We start from the raw sequence: 18,114 nt of genomic DNA, 5'->3' as shown, positions 1-18,114 counted from the left end.
CTTGGAGGCACCAGGGGCAGGGGACCAGGGATGTCCTGCACTAAGAATGAGCCGTTCAACTCTGACTAAAGAGAAGCAAGCGTGGTGGGCATCCTCACTACTGTCGGCCTGCTGAGTCCCCTCTCCTCCCCCATTTCTCCCTCTGCTCTGCCTCTCCGCCTATAGCTGCAGGGTGGCGCTGCCCAGGTCCCCCACTTCTGCATCACTGCACACCTGGCACCTGACAAATCGAGGGTCTCCCATAACTGTGCTCTCAGAGAGCATAATGTAGGCGCGCTCCGAGGCCTCTCTCCTCTGCACACCAGGGCGCAGCATGCTGCCGCCCGGAAGCATTAGCAGATTAAAGACCTGTTCTGAGGTCACTGTGGTTGATAAGTGACCAAAGTCTGACTCAGCCAGTGTGGAGACAGCCTTAACAGCATCCAGCTGAACCAGCACCGGAGGGAAGCGACAGGAGGCCCCAGGGGCCGCCCTGCGAGGGTGAGGTGCCAGCCGCCCGAGGGAGCAGCAGCTGGCGAGCACGCCCTGTAAGCTCACTCGTTTACCAGGAAGAGACGTCCAAGTGTTTCGCCACTTTGCCCCCAGTGAGATCTCTAATTTACTAGCACTCCAAGTTTAATGAGCTCTACAGTTATCAGCATATTCATTTAATAAATATTTATTGAGCACTTACTCTGGGCCAGGTAGGATTCTAGGAACTGAGGCTGCAGCATTCAACAAGATCCGAATGGACAGAGGGGGTGGGAACAGGTGGACGAGGGTGAAGAGGGGTCAATGGTGACGGAACAGACTCGACTTCAGGTAGTGGGCACACAGTGCAAGACACAGACGACGTATTGTAGAACTGCGCACTTAAAACCTATGTAACCTTATTAGTCAATGTCACCCCACTAAATTCAATAAGCTTTTTAAAAAGATAAGACAATAAACACAGGTCAAGCGTTTATGGTAAGTGCCATGATAAAAAAAACAAAAAACGGAGGGACGTGGTAGGAGTGACGGGGTGACTGCACAGAACGCGTGTCAGGAAAGGTCCCCAGGAAGGCATGTGAGTGAGGTCTGAATGCTGAAAAGGCCTCAGCCCACTGAAGGCCTGGAGAAAGCTCACTCCTGACAAAGGACGGAAGGAGCCCAAGGCAGACTGAAGCCCCATCTCGAGGGAAGGAGAGGAAACTGCCAGCAGCACGGCTGTGACGGCTGTGACGGCTGTGACGGAGGGCAGGGGAGGCACAGGAGGCAGGCCCCAGCCGCAACCACCTAGGGACCACGAGGCCTGGGCTATGAGGATGGATTAACAGGATATGTGATGAAGAACGTGGCGCATTCTTATGCAACGCAGACACACCAACTGATTTACATTTTGAAAAAGATCAGTGAGGCCCAGAGGAGGAGAGTGGACAGTAGGTGTGTGTGAATGGGCACAAGAGACCAGTTAGCAGGCTACACAAGGGACCCAGGGAAGTGATGACAGATTCCACCAGGCGACAACAATAAAAACAGAGGGAAGGATAAAGGACATTTAGAATACATTTATTTCTTTTAAGATTTTTATTTACTTATTTTTAGAGAGAGGGGAAGGGAGGGATAAAGAGAGGGAGAGAAGTATCAGTGTGTGGCTGCCTCTCAAACATCCCCTACTGGGGACCTGGCCTGCAACCCAGGCACATGCCCTGACTGGGAATCGAACCAGCGACCCTTTGGTTCACAGGCTGGCACTCAATCCACTGAGCCATACCACCTGGGGCTAGACTATGTTTAAAAAATAAAGCTAACTTGGATTGGATAAAGGAGTAAAAAAAAGAAGGAATCCAGGTTGTCACCCAAATCTGAATTACCTGGGACACAGTCTGAGGCCTGAGCTAAAACTCTGTGGAAAGTAGAGAGGCAAGGGTGAGGGGCAAAAAAGAGAAGAGAGGCAGGACAGAGGAGGAATAAACACCAGGTGTATGCCAAGCTGGAAACAGTTCCAAAAACCAATACCCATGATTGCTAATCTTGCAGAACTTCTGAGAGACTGTGTGACACCTGTGTCTTGGAAACAGTCCAGTGGCAGGAAGGAAAAAGAATATTTATCTGCAGGCTCCTGGGCAGTCAAAGCCTTCCCGGTAAGGCGCTAACCCACTCACTCTCCTGGGTGTGTGACCCAGAGTACCCCCAGGTGCCCACCGCCAGCGTGGAGGTGGACTGGTCGTTCATCGTCAGCACCACACGTGGGGTTCACTGGTCTCTGAGGACAGCAGCAGCTGCCGGGACTTCATGGTCTCAAAGGGGCAGCAGCTGGAGGTGGCTGGGGAAGACTAGCTCCGGCCAGCACATAAACCAACAGAGGCAACTCCTGGCGTTTGGGCTTCAGTAACTGGGTCAAGGGAGGGGACTTTTACTGACACAGGGAAGACTAGAAAGGACCAGATGTTTGGGAGAAAAATCAGGAGTTTTGTTCAATACATGAAGTCTGAGATACTAATTAGACACCCTAGTGGGTGTAAAGCAAGCATCGGAGACGGGAGAGTCTGGGATTCCGGTGGGAAGACAGCACACAGGTGCCGGACAGTCACGGGTCTCGAACAATGCTGAAGGCAGGAGACTGTGTAAGTTGAAGGAGGAAAAGACTACACGTGGAAAGGACAAGAAGCAAAGAACGTTCTAAGCAAAGGAGACTGAGGAGCGACAGGAACACGGGAAAAACAGGACAGCGTGCCCATCAGGGAGCAGTGTGTTGCGGAAGGAAGGGAGTGGTCGGCTGTGCTCATCTGCGAGACAGTAAGGAAATGAGCCCAGAGCCGCAGGTCTGAATGTGACAGGGTGGAGGTCACGTGATCTCTGTGAGAGGAGGTCAGTGGGTCAGTGGGGCAGAAACCTGACTGGGACGGACTGAGATGATTCATCAGGACGTGGAGTCTGTGCAGAAGTGGGGCAGAGAAATGGGAGGGCACGTGGAGTCGGGGGGAGCTTTTTCGTGGGTGCTCTCAGGGGATGCCTGCACACCAGTGAGAAGGGGTCAAAAGAGGGAGTAACGAACATGGAAATGAGGATCACCGTCAATAAATGTATCCATGCTGCCGCTCAAGGGAGTGTGTGTCACGCAGCCAATCACCCTCCAGTTCACGTCTACACAAAAGACAAGTTCATGGTAAATTCTAATTATGTTCCTGCTTCATGCACAGACACACTAATTCTCAAAGAAAAAAACAAACCACTTAGCTCCACAATCAAATACCGCCATCTAGTGGTTGAAACCTTAGAGGCTGACAGATCAGAGTTGGAACCCACACTGTAACCATTCAGAAAGTATACCCTAGTTAGTAATAATTCTAGAAAAAGATGTTTGAACAAAATACCTTACACAAAACTTTAGCACCATATGAAACACACCAACCACATATGAAATCCTAAAATATAATATCTAAAAGTAATACCTAAAATATAACATCTAAAATGCATGTGCTGAGTGCTAAGTAGGTGCCAGATGGCATGCTAAAGCTTTTACATGGACTTGCTCTTGATCCCCCAGACGTAATCAAATCTCACCACATCACACCTGAGAAAACTGAAAACTGACACTTAAAAAGTTAATCATCTGACAAAGTATACACAGACAGAAATGCTGAGGCTAGGACCTGAATGGAGGGAGGTAAAACGACTTCCAAACCGACACTCAAATGGTAAACTCACTACACCACTGCTACACAGCACCCGGACTAGTGAGAGACTGAGGTTAATAAGAGTAAGCCAGCTGGGGGTTACAAAGAACCATGAACACCACGAGGCAGAGCTTCGGAGTTTAAAAAGCATCCCACTGCAAACCGAAGGTTCTGAGCACAGGTACAGTTAGGCACTAAGGAAGCAAACTGACAGCAGGAGGCAGACACAGAGAACCGGGCCTCCTCTGGAGGGAGGATGCCACGGACACACTGGCTCGTTCTCCTTTTAACGCGTTCAGACAACTCTCCACGTGCTAAATGCAACCACATGAGAAAACACTGACGGTGGAAAAAAGGAGAAGAAAAAAGAAAACCACAAGGGGCAAGAGAAAACATCCCAGGACACAGAAGTGGCTCCTTCCTCTTCATCAAACTCCTCCCTGCCTCCTGCTCTGAGCAACTTCCCCAGACACATCTCCACCTCTCCTTCACTCTAAGGACTACTGCTCATTCCCAGTGCGAAGCTGTTCCATATTCCGTCACACTTAATCCTTACCACCATTTCATAAACAAACACACAAAAACAGCCCAAAAGCATTATGTGACTGTTACCATCCTCTGAAACGCTAAACTGAGGAGGGAGATTCGAACCCCAGATCTGTGAATACATGCCAACTACGAAGTCCAGACCCACCCTCCAGATCGAGACTGGGACTTCTGCCACCGCTCCCAGAGCAGAGGACGCACGGAAGAAAGCTGACTCGGCGGCAAAACGATCAAGACCCCAAATCTGCAACATTCAGACTGAGAGTTTCATTCAAATCTAAATGGTTCCTTCTATCAATTAACTTATGAATAATAGCATATACAGAACAAAAATTCATCCTAAACATTTATAGAAAGATGTAAAAGAAATAGAAAATTAACACTTCAAGTTTGGTTTTTTAAATCAAATTTTGGTATACTTTACATAACAAAACATGTACCTATTTTAAACCTACTCTTTCTGCATTTTGGCAAATGTGCACACCCACGTAAATTCTACAACCATCACAAAAATGAACATTTGTATGGACCCACAAAGCTCCCGTGTCCTTCCTCAGTCACACCCGCCTCCAGTTCCTGGCTCACACAAGCACTGATGTTCAGTCACTGCAGATTAGACTTTCTCTAAAGAGACTTGCACAGATGAAATCAGACCACGTGCACTCTTTCTGATTTCTTTCTGTGAGCATAATGATTCTTGGGTGCATCAATTATTCCTTCTCATTGCTCATTAGGATACCACTGGATGGCTATACAGGAATTCCATTACCCACTCACCTGCTGATGGACATTTGGTTCGTCCCAGTCAATGACCGCTACGAATAACCCGCTAGGAGCAGGGTGAGACCAGTCTTCACATGCACATCAGTTTTCATTTCTCCTGAGTAAATATCTTGGCGCAGAACTGCTGGGTTGTATAATAAGGTACATGTTTAACTTTGTAAGAAAGAGCCAGACTGTTTTCCAACGTAGTAAAAACTATTTCGCATTTTCATCAGCAATGTATGAAATTTCAGCTGCTCCACATCCTCACCTAACATGTCAGTGTTTTTAATTTTAGCATTCTGGTGCTTACGTGGTAGTATGTTGTAGTTTTAATTTAAAATTCTCTGATGACTAATCATGCTGAACAGCTTTACATGTGCTTATTGGCCATTCACCTATCTTCTCCGAAAAGCTTCCGTGCAAGCATTTTAATGGGACAGTTGTGAGAGTTCTTCATATACTCTAGGAATAAGTCCTGTGCCACAAGATACATATTGTAAATCTTTTCTTCCACTCTGCTTGATGTTTCATTTTCATAATTACACCTTTTGATAGCCAGAAGTTTTAATTTTTCATCAACTGGCCAAATATATGAGTCATTTCAGTACTTTATATTCTTTTCATTGTTCTACAAGATCTGTCCACAAAAAGTCCAGCCATTGTTAATATAATGAGAACGGTTCCCATGACATCGATGTAACCTGGCAGCCAAGGAGAGTGGACTGGAATGTGCATGTGTGAACAATGAGGACTTCACTGCACTAGTCAGTGGGGGTGGTAGATGCCACTGAGTGAGCATGTGTACTGTGTGGCTGTCACATTCAAAATGACTGAGAGAGTAGAGCAATGAATCTGCATCAAATTTTGCATTAAGTTTGAACATTCTTCCAAGGAAACTATTCAGACGATTCAGAAGGCTTTTGGGGACGATGCAATGAGTGCAACACAAATAAAAATGTGGCACAAATGCTTCAAAGATGGTTGAGAATCTGTTGAAAGTGACCCACATTCTGGAAGGCCTACAGCAAGCAGAACACTTGAGAATGTTGAATGTGTGCAGGCTGCCAGCAGCAAGGATCAGTGACTGACAGTGAGAGAACCAGAAGCTGATCTGGGGATTCCAAAAACTGCTGTGTCCGAGACTTTGATGCAGGATTTTGGCCTGAAATGTATCATTGCAAAATTCACCCCACTGCTTCTCCTTCCAGAGCAGACAGAAGACTGTGCTGCAGTTGCTAATGAGTTGATTCAAACCACTACCAATGAACCAGATTTCCTACAAAAAGTCATAACTGGTGAAGAATGATGGGTCCGTGACTATGATCCAGAAACGAAGGCCCTGTCGTCTCAGTGGAAGTCGCCTGGCTCTCAGCACCCCAAGAAGGTGTAGCCAAGTTTCAGCAAGATCAAGACCGTATTAACTATGTTCTTCAATTGGGAAGGTGCTGTCCATAATGAGCACACCCCTCCAGGCCAAACAATTAATTAATAATGAGTACTGCCTCGAAGCTCTTTGTCGGTTAAGAGATGCAGTACGATAAAAATGGCCGTAGCTGTGGACAACTAGTGATCAGCAGCTTCATCATGAAAATATGCCTACTTATGCCTCACATCTCACGTCTCGTGCAGTTTTTTGGTGAAACATCAAATCACCCAGGTGATTCAGTCCCCCAACAGACCAGAAGTTGTTGGTGCCCTGAAACTTCTGGCTTTTCCCAAGAGATTTCAGAACATCGATGAGATTCACGAAAGTACGGCAGGACAGCTGATGGCGATTTTGCAGTGCTCTGAACAGTGGAAGAGACTCTAGGAGAGCTGTGCGAGGCCCCAAGGCGCCTACTTTGAAGCGGACTGAGGCAGCATTGTCCCATGTACAATGTTCCTTGTATCTTCTTCAAAAAATGTCTGTTTTCCACAGTGTGTGGCTGGATATTTTCTGGACAGACCAGGAATATATGTCTGTCCTTACACTAACAAAGTGGTACTGCAGCACTTGTCATTAATTCGTTCTAGAACTCGTGACAAGTGTCAAAACCAGCAAGCACCTAATGCTGAAGCATTTTTCCCTGTGGAGCACCGTTGTGACTCATACAAGTTCAAGCAAGTGCAACGAGTGGCGATCAAGCAGCAAGTGCCGAAACATTTTCTTCTTGTCAAAATGTACAAGTAGCCCTGGCTGGTGTAAGCTCAGTGGATTGAGCATGGGCCTGTGAACCACACGATCATGGTTCGATTCCCAGTCAGGGCACATGCCTGGGTTGCAGGCCAGTTCCCAGCAGGGGACACACGAGAGGCAACCACACATTGATATTTCTCTCCTTCTTTTGTTCCCTTCCCCTCTAAAGATAAATAAATAAAATATTTTTAAAAAATGTACAAGTATGGGGTTTCACAAGTCTGGAAGCTGATGAGTACTGAGGCCTGACTGTACTATATAGGTCCATCGTTCGAGAATGTCGTGTGTGTTGGAATAAAGCAGCATAAATCCCCTAAGTGTGTTCTGCTCCATACAATTTTTTGACTAGCCTAGATTATTTGCATTTCCATATAAAATTTACAATAAGCTTATCAGTCACTACAAAAACAAGCTTGCTGGAATTTTCACTAGAACTGCATTGGGTTTACAGAGCAATTTGGGGAGAACTAATGTCTTTACAAAACGTATTCTGATCCAGGAACACGGTGTGTGTGTGTGTGTGTGCGTGTGTACATACATATACATACACATACATATACATATGCACACGCATATACATACACATACACATATACATATACATAACACAATTTAGTTAGGTCTTCTTAAATCCTTCTCAGCAATGTTTTATAGTTTTCAGTGTACAGTTCTTACACACACTTTGTTGAGTTTTTTTCCCTGATTGTTTTGTTTTGGGGTGGTCACTGTAAATGGTACTTTTTAAAAATTTCAATTGCCAACTACTTGGCTTTATCACCACTACTGGCTTATGAGCGTTTTGCTGACGGTCTGGAATTTTGGGGCTCTGTTCTGACGCGCTGTCACCCCGAACCCCTCAAATCCCTGTCTAAGCTCTGCCAGGACAGGCGCAGAGAAGCCTTCCCTCCAGGACGGAGTGCTCCCCTGCTAAGGCACAAAGACGCCATGCAGACTCCAGCTAATGTCCCTGGTGACCTCCAAACTCTTTACTCTGGGTGGTTCAAGCTTAAATGCCTATCTCTTTGGTCTACATAAACTCTAATAGCAGTTCAGCTCAAAATGTTCCAGTCTTTTTACCTGGAGTTGTGGAATTTTCCCCACAGTTGAACGGCCTGATGTTCAACAAATGCTCAAGGGAGTCTCATTTGGATTTCTGAAGCTCTGTCTCTAAGTAGCTCCCTCTTCTCTGGGACACTACTACACAACTTCTAGCTGCCTTACTATCCCCCAAGCCCAGTCTCCATGTCCTCCATCAACAAGCCCCTTGTGGTATATCTGGTTTCCCTGTCACACGCTTATACCTGGCAATTGCCTTCAGGTGGAAAGTCAGGGGACACAGGGATCACCTCATTTGTGTCCCAACCCTCTATGTTGACTATTAGCCAATGTTTGAAAACAGATGTTTCATAGCCTTTGTCCAATTTTCCAGTTGTGCAGGGCTGTCTGAGTCAAGTTCTTGACACTGTCTCCCGGCTGCAAGTTGAAGCCCACACCTCATTTTTAAAGTATTTTTGTACCATCATTGGATTTCAGCCTCACAAGAACCCCCAAAGAGCAAAAATATAATCAGTGAGAAAATATATCACCAACAGAGGATACAGAATAACTGAGAATATTATAACGAAAGTATCAATAATTGCTAACATTTATTGAGTACTTAACTTATGTGGCAGGCACCATATTAAGTACTTTACATAAGTAAGTTCATCTCATCGGTGCGACAGCGTTATGAGGTAGGTTTTTTCTGCAGAAGAGGACCCTTAAACACAGGCAGGCTCAGTACTTTTCTAACATGACAATGCCGGTCAACGTGGGCAGGGCTGAGAAAGGGAACGAGCCACCTGGCTCTAAGGCCCAAGCCCTTAAGCCACTCTACTGTGACAACCAAGCTGTTATTGTCTATTGTATACGCACAAGCCTTCTGCACACAAAACAACTCGGAGGACAAGGGGGAAGAGTACGGGTTATGGGGGAAGGAATGAGACCGAGAATAGAGCAATGATTCTCAAGTGCCAGCTTCTCACGCAGGGGGGGAACGGCAAAACCGCGTTCTCGAAGGTCCTTGTGGTTGGGCTATAAAATAAATACACTCTCAGAACCCTCCCAGAGACACCATGTAATAAATGACAATTAATCCACAGAAATCTATTTAACCATAATACAGCCCCAAACAGCAGCTTTATCAACAGTCTGTAAATAGGTGCTGCAAATTGTCCTGAGAGCGGAAGACACAGTCCAAGAGTCCAACGAAACCCTACTGTCCTGAAGCTTGTGTCTCTACAGAAGACAGACAAATAACACACAAGTAAAAAGAGTAAGGAGTAAGATGACTTCAAAGAGGAAGCGCTAAAGGAAATTGTAAAGGCTGCCGGGACCCAAAGAGGGAGAGTCAGGTGCTATTTTAGAGGGCACAGTCACGACCAGGAACGCCAAAGACGGGACGAGTGAGAAGAGACCTGAAGAACAAGAAGGTGGACCTCGAAACCAGGAGTTAAAAGCTCTTCATACAAGAATTACAAAATAAAGTTGCAAAAGAACTGCATTCAAAAACACTGGGCGGCCAGAGGGGCTAAATGTAGTAAAAATGAGATGGTTTAAGATAAAGTTGACGTGAAAAGCAAGAACTGAGTTTTATTTTTTAATTTTACTTCACTATGTATGCTTATTTTCAACTTGTATTATTTTCAATCAAGTTTAATATGCTCTTAAATACTTCAAACTATCATGTCTATCTATTTTTGGCAGAGTCACCAAACTGTTCAACTCCCCCAGGCTTCTCTAACCTGCCCAGTCAGTCTCTACAGCTGTGTATACACCCCTCTGAAAAGAGTGCTAATGAGCAAAACAAGCGTAACGAAATCAGGGTTCTCCATGGAAAATAAAGCATCCAATCCAGCCGATTTTAACGAAATGACTCAATGTTTTGACGTGGAAGCAAAAAAGCAGAAGTTATTCTGTGCATCCACGAGCTCTTATCTGACCTTTACCACAGGAAACTCAGAGGGGCTCCTGTGGCGATATCAGAATCGCTTCTCCCTCTCACACGCCACTGTGGTCTAGAGAAAAAGGCAAAAACAACAAAGTTAATGAACTTTTAACAGTCATTTACAAGAATTTCTAAGATGTTTATGGACATTCTGAAAGTGATTTCATAAATGTGGAAAATTTACAGGGTTTTTTTTTCTGACTAAGAACGATCCATCTCATGAAGTTCTACAAGACAAAAATCTTTGTGCCTGAAATACCTGATAGTTGTCCTTGATTGTTATTTATTTTCTACCCTTCTTCCCCAATTTGACATGCTGATATATTATAGCTTCAATAGTTTGTGTTTTATATTAAAATATATTAATAAAAGATTACATGAGAATAAAAAAAACAGATAGAAACTAAGATGTTGGTTCTTTGATTTTGACTCATTTATGACAAAAATGATTAAGAAATCTAACCACCCTAACCAATTAGGAGGAAAAAACAACAACAAAATAAAACGAAAAGACAGAGTACTTTGTTCAGCCCTGCTGGTTTTAACGGCTCCAACTCTTCGAGGCCCGGTGGACAGAAGACACCCGGCGAAGTGCCCTGGCCACACTGCCGACCCCGCCAGCTGAACAGCTCCCCGTCCTCCCAGCCACCTGTCCATAGGCTCCTCCTGCTGGGCATACGAACATCTTCCGAAAGTCCTGTCTTCGAGGCAAATAAATCAACAGTTCTCATGTCGTTAACTGTCATTTTCCTAGTATAAAATGTTTTCTGCCCCACGGGTAAAATCACGGTTTTTACAAAATATGGCTCTCAGCAAACATCGCAGCAGACAGACCGACACAGGACGTCCGTCAGCGCCCAGTCCGACGCAGGGTGAGGCACCAGCCTCGCCCCACAATCTGACCCAGGATATTCAATTAGAATCCAAGTCAAAGCTCGACACTTAACTTTCTCGGTTTACAAGAAACATAGGGGACAGAGAAACAAGTTAAGGAAACAATCAAATAGAAAACTGGTCTGGACACTTCAAAATGTCAATGCCAGGGGGGATCGAAGTAGGGGACCCAAGTAGACCCTAAAGAGATATAATCACCAAATGCAAGGTGTCAACTTTGTTTGGATTCTGGTTTTTAATAAAACACTATGTAAAGGCATTTAGATGAAAATGGGGAAAATCTAAATGTGAACTGGCCATCAGACTCTGCAGTTGAAAGGATATGTGCATCCTTTCTTCCCTCTTTCCTGCTGTTTTCCCTGCTTTAGTGATTCCATTCCCCTTTCCTCTGCTTGTATGCAGTATGAAAACTGTTACTTTTCATAGTTTGACAGCTACTCTGTTTGGTAAGAGAACACCCTCATTCTTAAGAGAGGTGTGCTGAGTTAGGGACCAGCTGTCACATCTGCCACTTACTTTCCAATAAACCAGCGAAAAATCATAAGTACACAATTACGTGTGTATATGTGTATGGGAGGGAGATAAATAAAGCAATTATTAAGAATCTTTTAATCTAATGTAAAGGACAGCATGGGAAATATAGTCAATAATATTAGAATAATTATGTGTGATGCCAGGTAGCACTGGGAATATCAGGGGGACACCCTGTAAAGTATGTGATTGTTTAATCACGGAGCTGTACACCTAAAACTGATACAAAAAATACTGAATATAAAGTGTAATTAAAAAATAAAGTTTTAAAAAATATTTGGGTCCAGACATAGGGAATTCAACCATTCTTTCAACTTGAATATAGATCTGAAATATGTTTAAATAAAAAAGTCCTTCTCTACCTCGAGGTTATAAAGATACCCTTCTACACTTTTTTTTATTAATGGTGTAGCTTTACCTTTCACAATGAGATTTTTGATTCCTCTAAAATTCATTCTGTATGTGGCATGAGATAAAGATCAGTTTATTCTCCTCTACATAAAGCTTTCCCTGAACGACCTTGAAATGATTTGTCCTTTCCCTAGTGATTTGTGGAGGAGGATTTCGGTTCCACTGAAAGAGCTAAGCAGAGGAAAGGGGAAAGGAATCACTAAAGCAGGGAAAACAGCAGGAAAGAGGGAAGAAAGGATGCACATAATGAAAGTAATAGAACTTAGCTGAGGAAAGACTAAGGAAAAATGAAGCTACTATCCACTTCCACATTCACTTAAGTATACAAGAAGTCAATGAAAAAAATAACCAAAAACCTATTGTAAAAAATATGCACAATCAAATCTATTCAGAAAACACCTAAATTATGTGGTATAATCTATTATCAAATCTATTCAGAAAACACCTAAATTATGTGATTGATACTACAACAAAAAGAACGTTTCCAGAAATTACACCGTCTCCTCCCAATCAGTACATTGGATTATGTTATACTAAGCATTTATTCCACTTAGAGCAAAACGGGTGGGTGGGAAAGTATTATAAGAGACATTAAACGCATCTTGAAGACTTTTTCTAAACTTTGAGATTCTAGGGGAACATTTAAAGGTGACTTTAAAAACTGTTTCTTAAACTCAGCACCTAGGTCAGACATTAAAAACACGAACTTACAGAACTCGTAACTCTCTGTTCCGTTACCCGCAGCAAGTCAGGAAACACAAACGTTCTCCACACGACAAGTCTAAATAAAACACACCTTTTGTTTTCAGCCAGGCTGGCTCCCTCGTCCTTCAGCTGTCTGCTTTTCTGGGCACAGCCTTCCAGGAGCACTTCTTTCCGGCGTTTACTGGCATGAAGCCAGTTCCCTTCATCACTCTCCGTGCTGGCATCCTTCTCATCGGCAGCTTCGGCTTCAAACTGCTGGGAAGTGACCTTTGAGACCTTCTCACCAATTTTCCTCTTCCATCCAAAGGAAGCCATTCTGGAAAGTGACAAAGAAACAGCTTTAAATTTCAAACTTGGCTCTTTAGAGAAGGATGCCAACTAGATGAATAAGGAATAAGGATCTGACTACCATTGGTTTTTAACACCTAATTAACCAGTGGCCCTAGGAAATAGTCATCAAAGCCTGCTAACTAAACACCAAGAAAGACACGTGGACATTATGCATCTCTTGATGGAAGCGACACTCCACCCACATGGACTCCGTCCAAAACTTCATTCTGAATCAGATCTAGCCTCCAGATGAGCATGCAAAATAATATGAGATGCAGACACATAAAAAAAGCAGAAAAATAAATGAAGCTGGCTTCTTCAAGAAATAAACTGTCAGAAAAAAAGAGAGAGGGAGAGAGGAAGATTGGAGGTAAACCCTTAGATTACAAGAGACTAAGAGATACAGTAACTAAATAGAATAAGTGGATCTCTTTTAGCTCTGGGTTCAAACAAGCCAATGGGGAGAAAACAAGGGGAATCAGAACACTGATCTGATATCTAATGATATTAAAAATAGTGGTATTTTAGTTGTGATAAATAATATTATGATAATGTTTATTTAAAACGTCTTTATCTTTTAGAAATATATGCTAAAATATTTCACATGAAATTATATGATATTTAGGAATTGTTTCAATGTAATCAGTGGGGGTTGGGATACAGCAGAGGAGAAATATAGATGAAAAGTTTGCTGTGAGTGAACAGCTGACAAAGTTAGGTGACCACCAGTACATAAGATTCCTTATACTTTTCTCTCTTCATGTATGTTCAACATTTTCCATAATAGTTTTTAAAAAATGCATATCTGGCAAATTCACAGTATTGGGTGAATCAAAAAAATAACAAATGTTAAACTGTTTTGCAAATCTGCAAAGATATACAAATGTAAGAGATAAAGAACAAAAGCATACTGACAGAACAAAGTGAACGGAAACCCTGGAAGAACTCAACAAACATTTACTTAGAGAAGGGATTCACTGAGGGATCCGAGAACTCTTACTAATTACATGGATGGGCTTAAAAATACTGAGAAACCCATGGAATTTTTATAAAATTTTGTATACACCTGTGTTCATTCTTAAAGGGGTCTAGGACCCCCAGGAGCTTAGAGTTCAGCTGATCAGCTTGAGGGATAGGAAACCCAATCACCCAGAAGTCCTCAGAAAACTATCAAAGAAAGGGTACTGTGGGAATAGGGGAGAGAGAAAACTGAAAGAGTGAATGAGTTCTAACAGCTATCAAGGTCTTCACTACTAATTCCCACCTGCAGTGTAAGTAATCACTAGGAGGAGGGGGCAGAACAGGGAGCAGGGCTGTGAGGCCGCTCACCGGGAAAGGCCCGAGATAATGACAGAACTTGCAGGGGCAAGAAAATTGTGAATAATGTGCCTAAGTTCTTTTATTTTAAGATTTTATTTATTTATTTATTTATATCTAGAGAGTGAGAAAGAAAGAAAGAAACATCAATATGTGCTTGCCTCCCACACACCCCAAAGTAGGGACCTGGCTGACAACCCAGGCATGTGCCCGAACTTCAAATCAAACCGTTTTCATTCACTGGCAGGCACTTAATCCACTGAGTCACACCAGCCAGGACATATGCCTAAATTCTTGATGAACATGAGCGCCAATAACTTACAGCAATCAGGAAGTGCATAGGCTGATACGGGTGAGCCAGATGCTTTACGATGCTTTACAAAGGAGCAGGGATTTTTAGAAAAACCCAAAGAAGGATACTAGGGGATTAGGACAATGTCAAACTCTCTCCCTAGACCCATTATAATATGAGAGATGAGACTCCTATGTCTGAAGATGACTATAAGTAACTTAGGGGAAGAACCAAGAAATGGCTAAAAATGGAAGTGTGGTTACTATGGGACAGAAGTCCAGAGGCACAGACTGAGGACAACGTGAGAGAACAGATCATTAGGGAAGTCTCACAAGATACCAGGATAATTCAGGATCAGATAGAAGGGTTGTGTTTATGACTGTCCTTAAGTGACAAGGATGAAGATGATTTAGTTTCCTGGTTTCAAGTTTCCGAACGGAACTTGTGAGGTACCCTAGCCCTGTGCATACAGATGGACACGTGGTGTGCTTCCTAAAGGCAAATTACATCATAACTCACCGGTCAGATCTGGAGATTATTGGCAGCAGGGGTTAGGGTAGGAAGAAAAGGATAAAAAGGACAGACGCACATGTATTTTTTAAAAATTAATACTTCATTTAGACTCTCACTACCACCCCCATGCTCCAACCCAAACCATTGTTTTAAATGCTGAAGACAGGCAGGTACAGGTCAAGGCCCCAGATGGTGGTTCTCAGCCTTGAATGAAGAAGCCACACTCCTCACTGCCGCAGGCGTTTCTGACATTCTTCTCCAGAAACCCTAGAGATCAAAGGCTGTGGAGGCCAGGACTCAGTGAGGCTTTAGGAGTATAATAGGCCTGATGTCCCCTATCAGTTGACAAGTTTAGCCTTGAAGAGAGGGACAAGAATACATTCCTCTTGGACAAGAGCTAATATTGAATGAAAACTACAGGCAAGTTCGAGGGAGAAAAAAAGAAAATGACAAATTTCATACCCCCAAGCTTCCCATTTTTTAGAGAAATAGGAAGCTAGTCACCTGTGCCAAGTAAAGGGAAAAGAACAGATCTGAGACATGACAACAGAAAAGATCTGAAACAGCCACTGTGAAGGACAGGAAAAGCAACCAAGGGATGCCAAACAGCATCGAGGGTGCAGAGGTTAAAAAGCACCAACCTCTGACCAAAACCAAAAGGACAGTTTTATACTCTCTTCAAAATTGTCTGGATACCACAATTACGGTTTGCGGTACAAAATAAGTGCTATCACAGAGTAAGCAAAAGATGCTAGAATGTCAGAGAAGAAACACTTCGGGTGGGATAGACTGAAGAATAAAAATTAGCCAGGTTTTTTAAAAGACAGGTGAGTCCTACAACATATACAACAACACACTTTCCCCCTTGGAAAATTTAACACTTCCAACTGATTCAGATACCTTAAATAATACATGTTTATTGTTCTTCTAAGGCGATTTGAACACTAAATTAAAACTTCTTGTAAAGCAGGCTTTCTTGAATCTGTAGTTAGATGCGCAAGGCACCAACACCCCAACCTTTGTATTTTCCACCAGGATAGAAAAACCGTATAGATAAATCATAGTCAAATTGCTTTCATGCTAAATTCATAAAACGACACAAAATCGTTTCAAGCAGAATTGTATTTAATTAATGCCATGAAAATTCTAAACAAAGATGTTGCGTTCTACATTCTTTTGCTGATACAATGAACCCTACAGTAGGCACTGGATTACTGCTGCCGGCGTGACAGGTCGCCCAGGCCCCAGCCTGAAGCTCGTCCTCGCAGCGCCGGAGGGTGCAGCACCGGAGGCGAAACCCCTGGGTGAACACGGCCAGGAAATCAAAACAGAACTCTTCTGGGCACAGCATGTATTCGGAGGTCAGGAAGTCAAGAAACGATTTACCCGAAAATGTCACCGCAAGACTGAACCCAGTTATTAGCGACCTCCCTTCATTTTTCACAACAATAACAACGTGCCAACTTCATCAAAGCTGCCCGGAACGTCCACGCGAGCCCCCAGCCCCGCCCTCGGCCGCGGCCGCAGACACAGCGCCCTCGGTTCCGCTCCTCCCACTGCTAAACCGCACCGACTCCCAGAAGGCGCAGGAGCCGCCAGAGCGCGGCTTCTAGGAGGGCCGGACCCCCAGACTGCTCGTCCCTAGACACCAACCTTGGTGTCCGGGTTATGCCACAGCCCAGCTAAATCTCAACTGCAACTTCTGAAGCACCTTCTCCCCTAACCACGACTCCCACTCGCCCCCTTTTCCTGCTCTTCCTCGGGTTTCTAGCCCCAATCGGGTGGCCTCACTTACCTGAGACAACTTCGATCCCGTGTTTACATTCCGCTTGACCTTTGCCCACAGGAAGCGGAAATCATAATGCCCAACCTCTGACCTGCCTACCTTTAAAGCCTAGGCTTCCAAGATGGGAAGTTGACTGACCGCGCAGCGTCCCAACTGTCCGGAGAAATCCGCAGGAAAGAGGCGCTTCTCAAAGCCTTTTTTAATCTGCGAATCTCTTTCCCTGGACCACAAATCCCAGAAGTCGCTGCGGCCAACCCCACCCCATTACCCTCTGGGGTTTGTAGTCCAGGCCACCCCGGCTGGGGGTGCCCTCTATCGGCAGGAGGGAGTGTCGAGTGCGCAGGCGCTCGCGCTGGGAGAGCAGGGCAAACTGGTTGCGCCCGCCCAAGTGCGCTCGGATAGCAGCCTGCGGAGCCTGGCGGTCCACCAGCCAGTGATTTGGGGGGCTTCACTGCATAAAGATATGCCCCTGCTGTAAACGAGGTCACGCCCTAGCTAATGAGGTCGGCCACACGCAGAGGCCCGAGTCAAACAATGAAAAGGGGTCTGGGGAGCGGATCCCAGGGTGCAGGCTCTGGGCTTCATGTAGGAAAACAGCGGAACCGAGAAGGGAGAAGAATTATGGTCTAGGGAAAAAAAAGCTGTGCTTCACGTCTCGAAAATAAGTGCGGGAAAGGCACCCAGGGAAATGTCGAGGCAACTGAAAACTTGAAATGGTTGTCACTGCAGCTGCGGGGGTCGGCCAGGCTCCTTCTGCCGAGGCCCCGCCACCAAGGTGGGGAGACCGGCTCACGGCTCACGCGGCCGCCGCTCGGAGCTTCGCAGCGGCCACGGGCCCCAGCCGCCAGACGCCCACCGCAACCACCGCTGCCGACAGCAGTGACCTCCCGGGACGTCTCCCCACGTCGCCAAACGTCCCTGTAAGAAAAGTTCTGCCACCGCTGCCCCGTGAAGACCCGCCGATCCCCGAGACCGTGTCTAAGTCAAAACCGTTTTCACACTGCTATGGAGACATCTTGGACACTTCCCAACGCCGACCTGAGTTTGCTCAAAGCAGGGAAAGGCGTGAGTGGAGAAGCGCGGGCGCCTCCGCGGCCATCGAAGCGGCGATCGCAGCGCATGGGCAGTCGCTTCTTCCCCCACACAGAGCTCGGAAAACTCGTCCCTCCAGACGGCCTTGGGGAAGCAGTGAAGATTATTAAAATGGCCCTTTCGTACAAT

The 18,114-nt window shown here is 44.9% G+C and overlaps 1 protein-coding gene across 2 annotated transcripts in view; it reads right to left on the bottom strand.

Moving 5' to 3' along the window:
* The window catches only part of TTC33 (tetratricopeptide repeat domain 33), a 30,815-nt gene extending 13,728 nt beyond the window's left edge, over positions 1-17,087 (bottom strand). The window contains exons 1-2 of one of the 2 annotated variants that reach the window (XM_037138529.2): positions 16,993-17,087; positions 12,747-12,971 (exon numbers count right to left, since the gene is read on the bottom strand). In XM_037138529.2, the coding sequence (XP_036994424.2) occupies positions 12,747-12,970 (224 nt within the window). In that variant the 5' untranslated portion in view covers position 12,971; positions 16,993-17,087. The other variant, XM_037138528.2, reaches the window with a different exon arrangement.
* Between the last annotated feature and the right edge of the window lie 1,027 nt (positions 17,088-18,114).

Source organism: Artibeus jamaicensis, unplaced genomic scaffold (assembly GCF_021234435.1).
Source record: "Artibeus jamaicensis isolate MK-2021 breed Jamaican fruit bat unplaced genomic scaffold, CSHL_Jam_final scaffold_369, whole genome shotgun sequence".
Taxonomy (NCBI): domain Eukaryota; kingdom Metazoa; phylum Chordata; class Mammalia; order Chiroptera; family Phyllostomidae; genus Artibeus; species Artibeus jamaicensis.
This window is presented reverse-complemented; position numbering and strand designations above follow the sequence as displayed.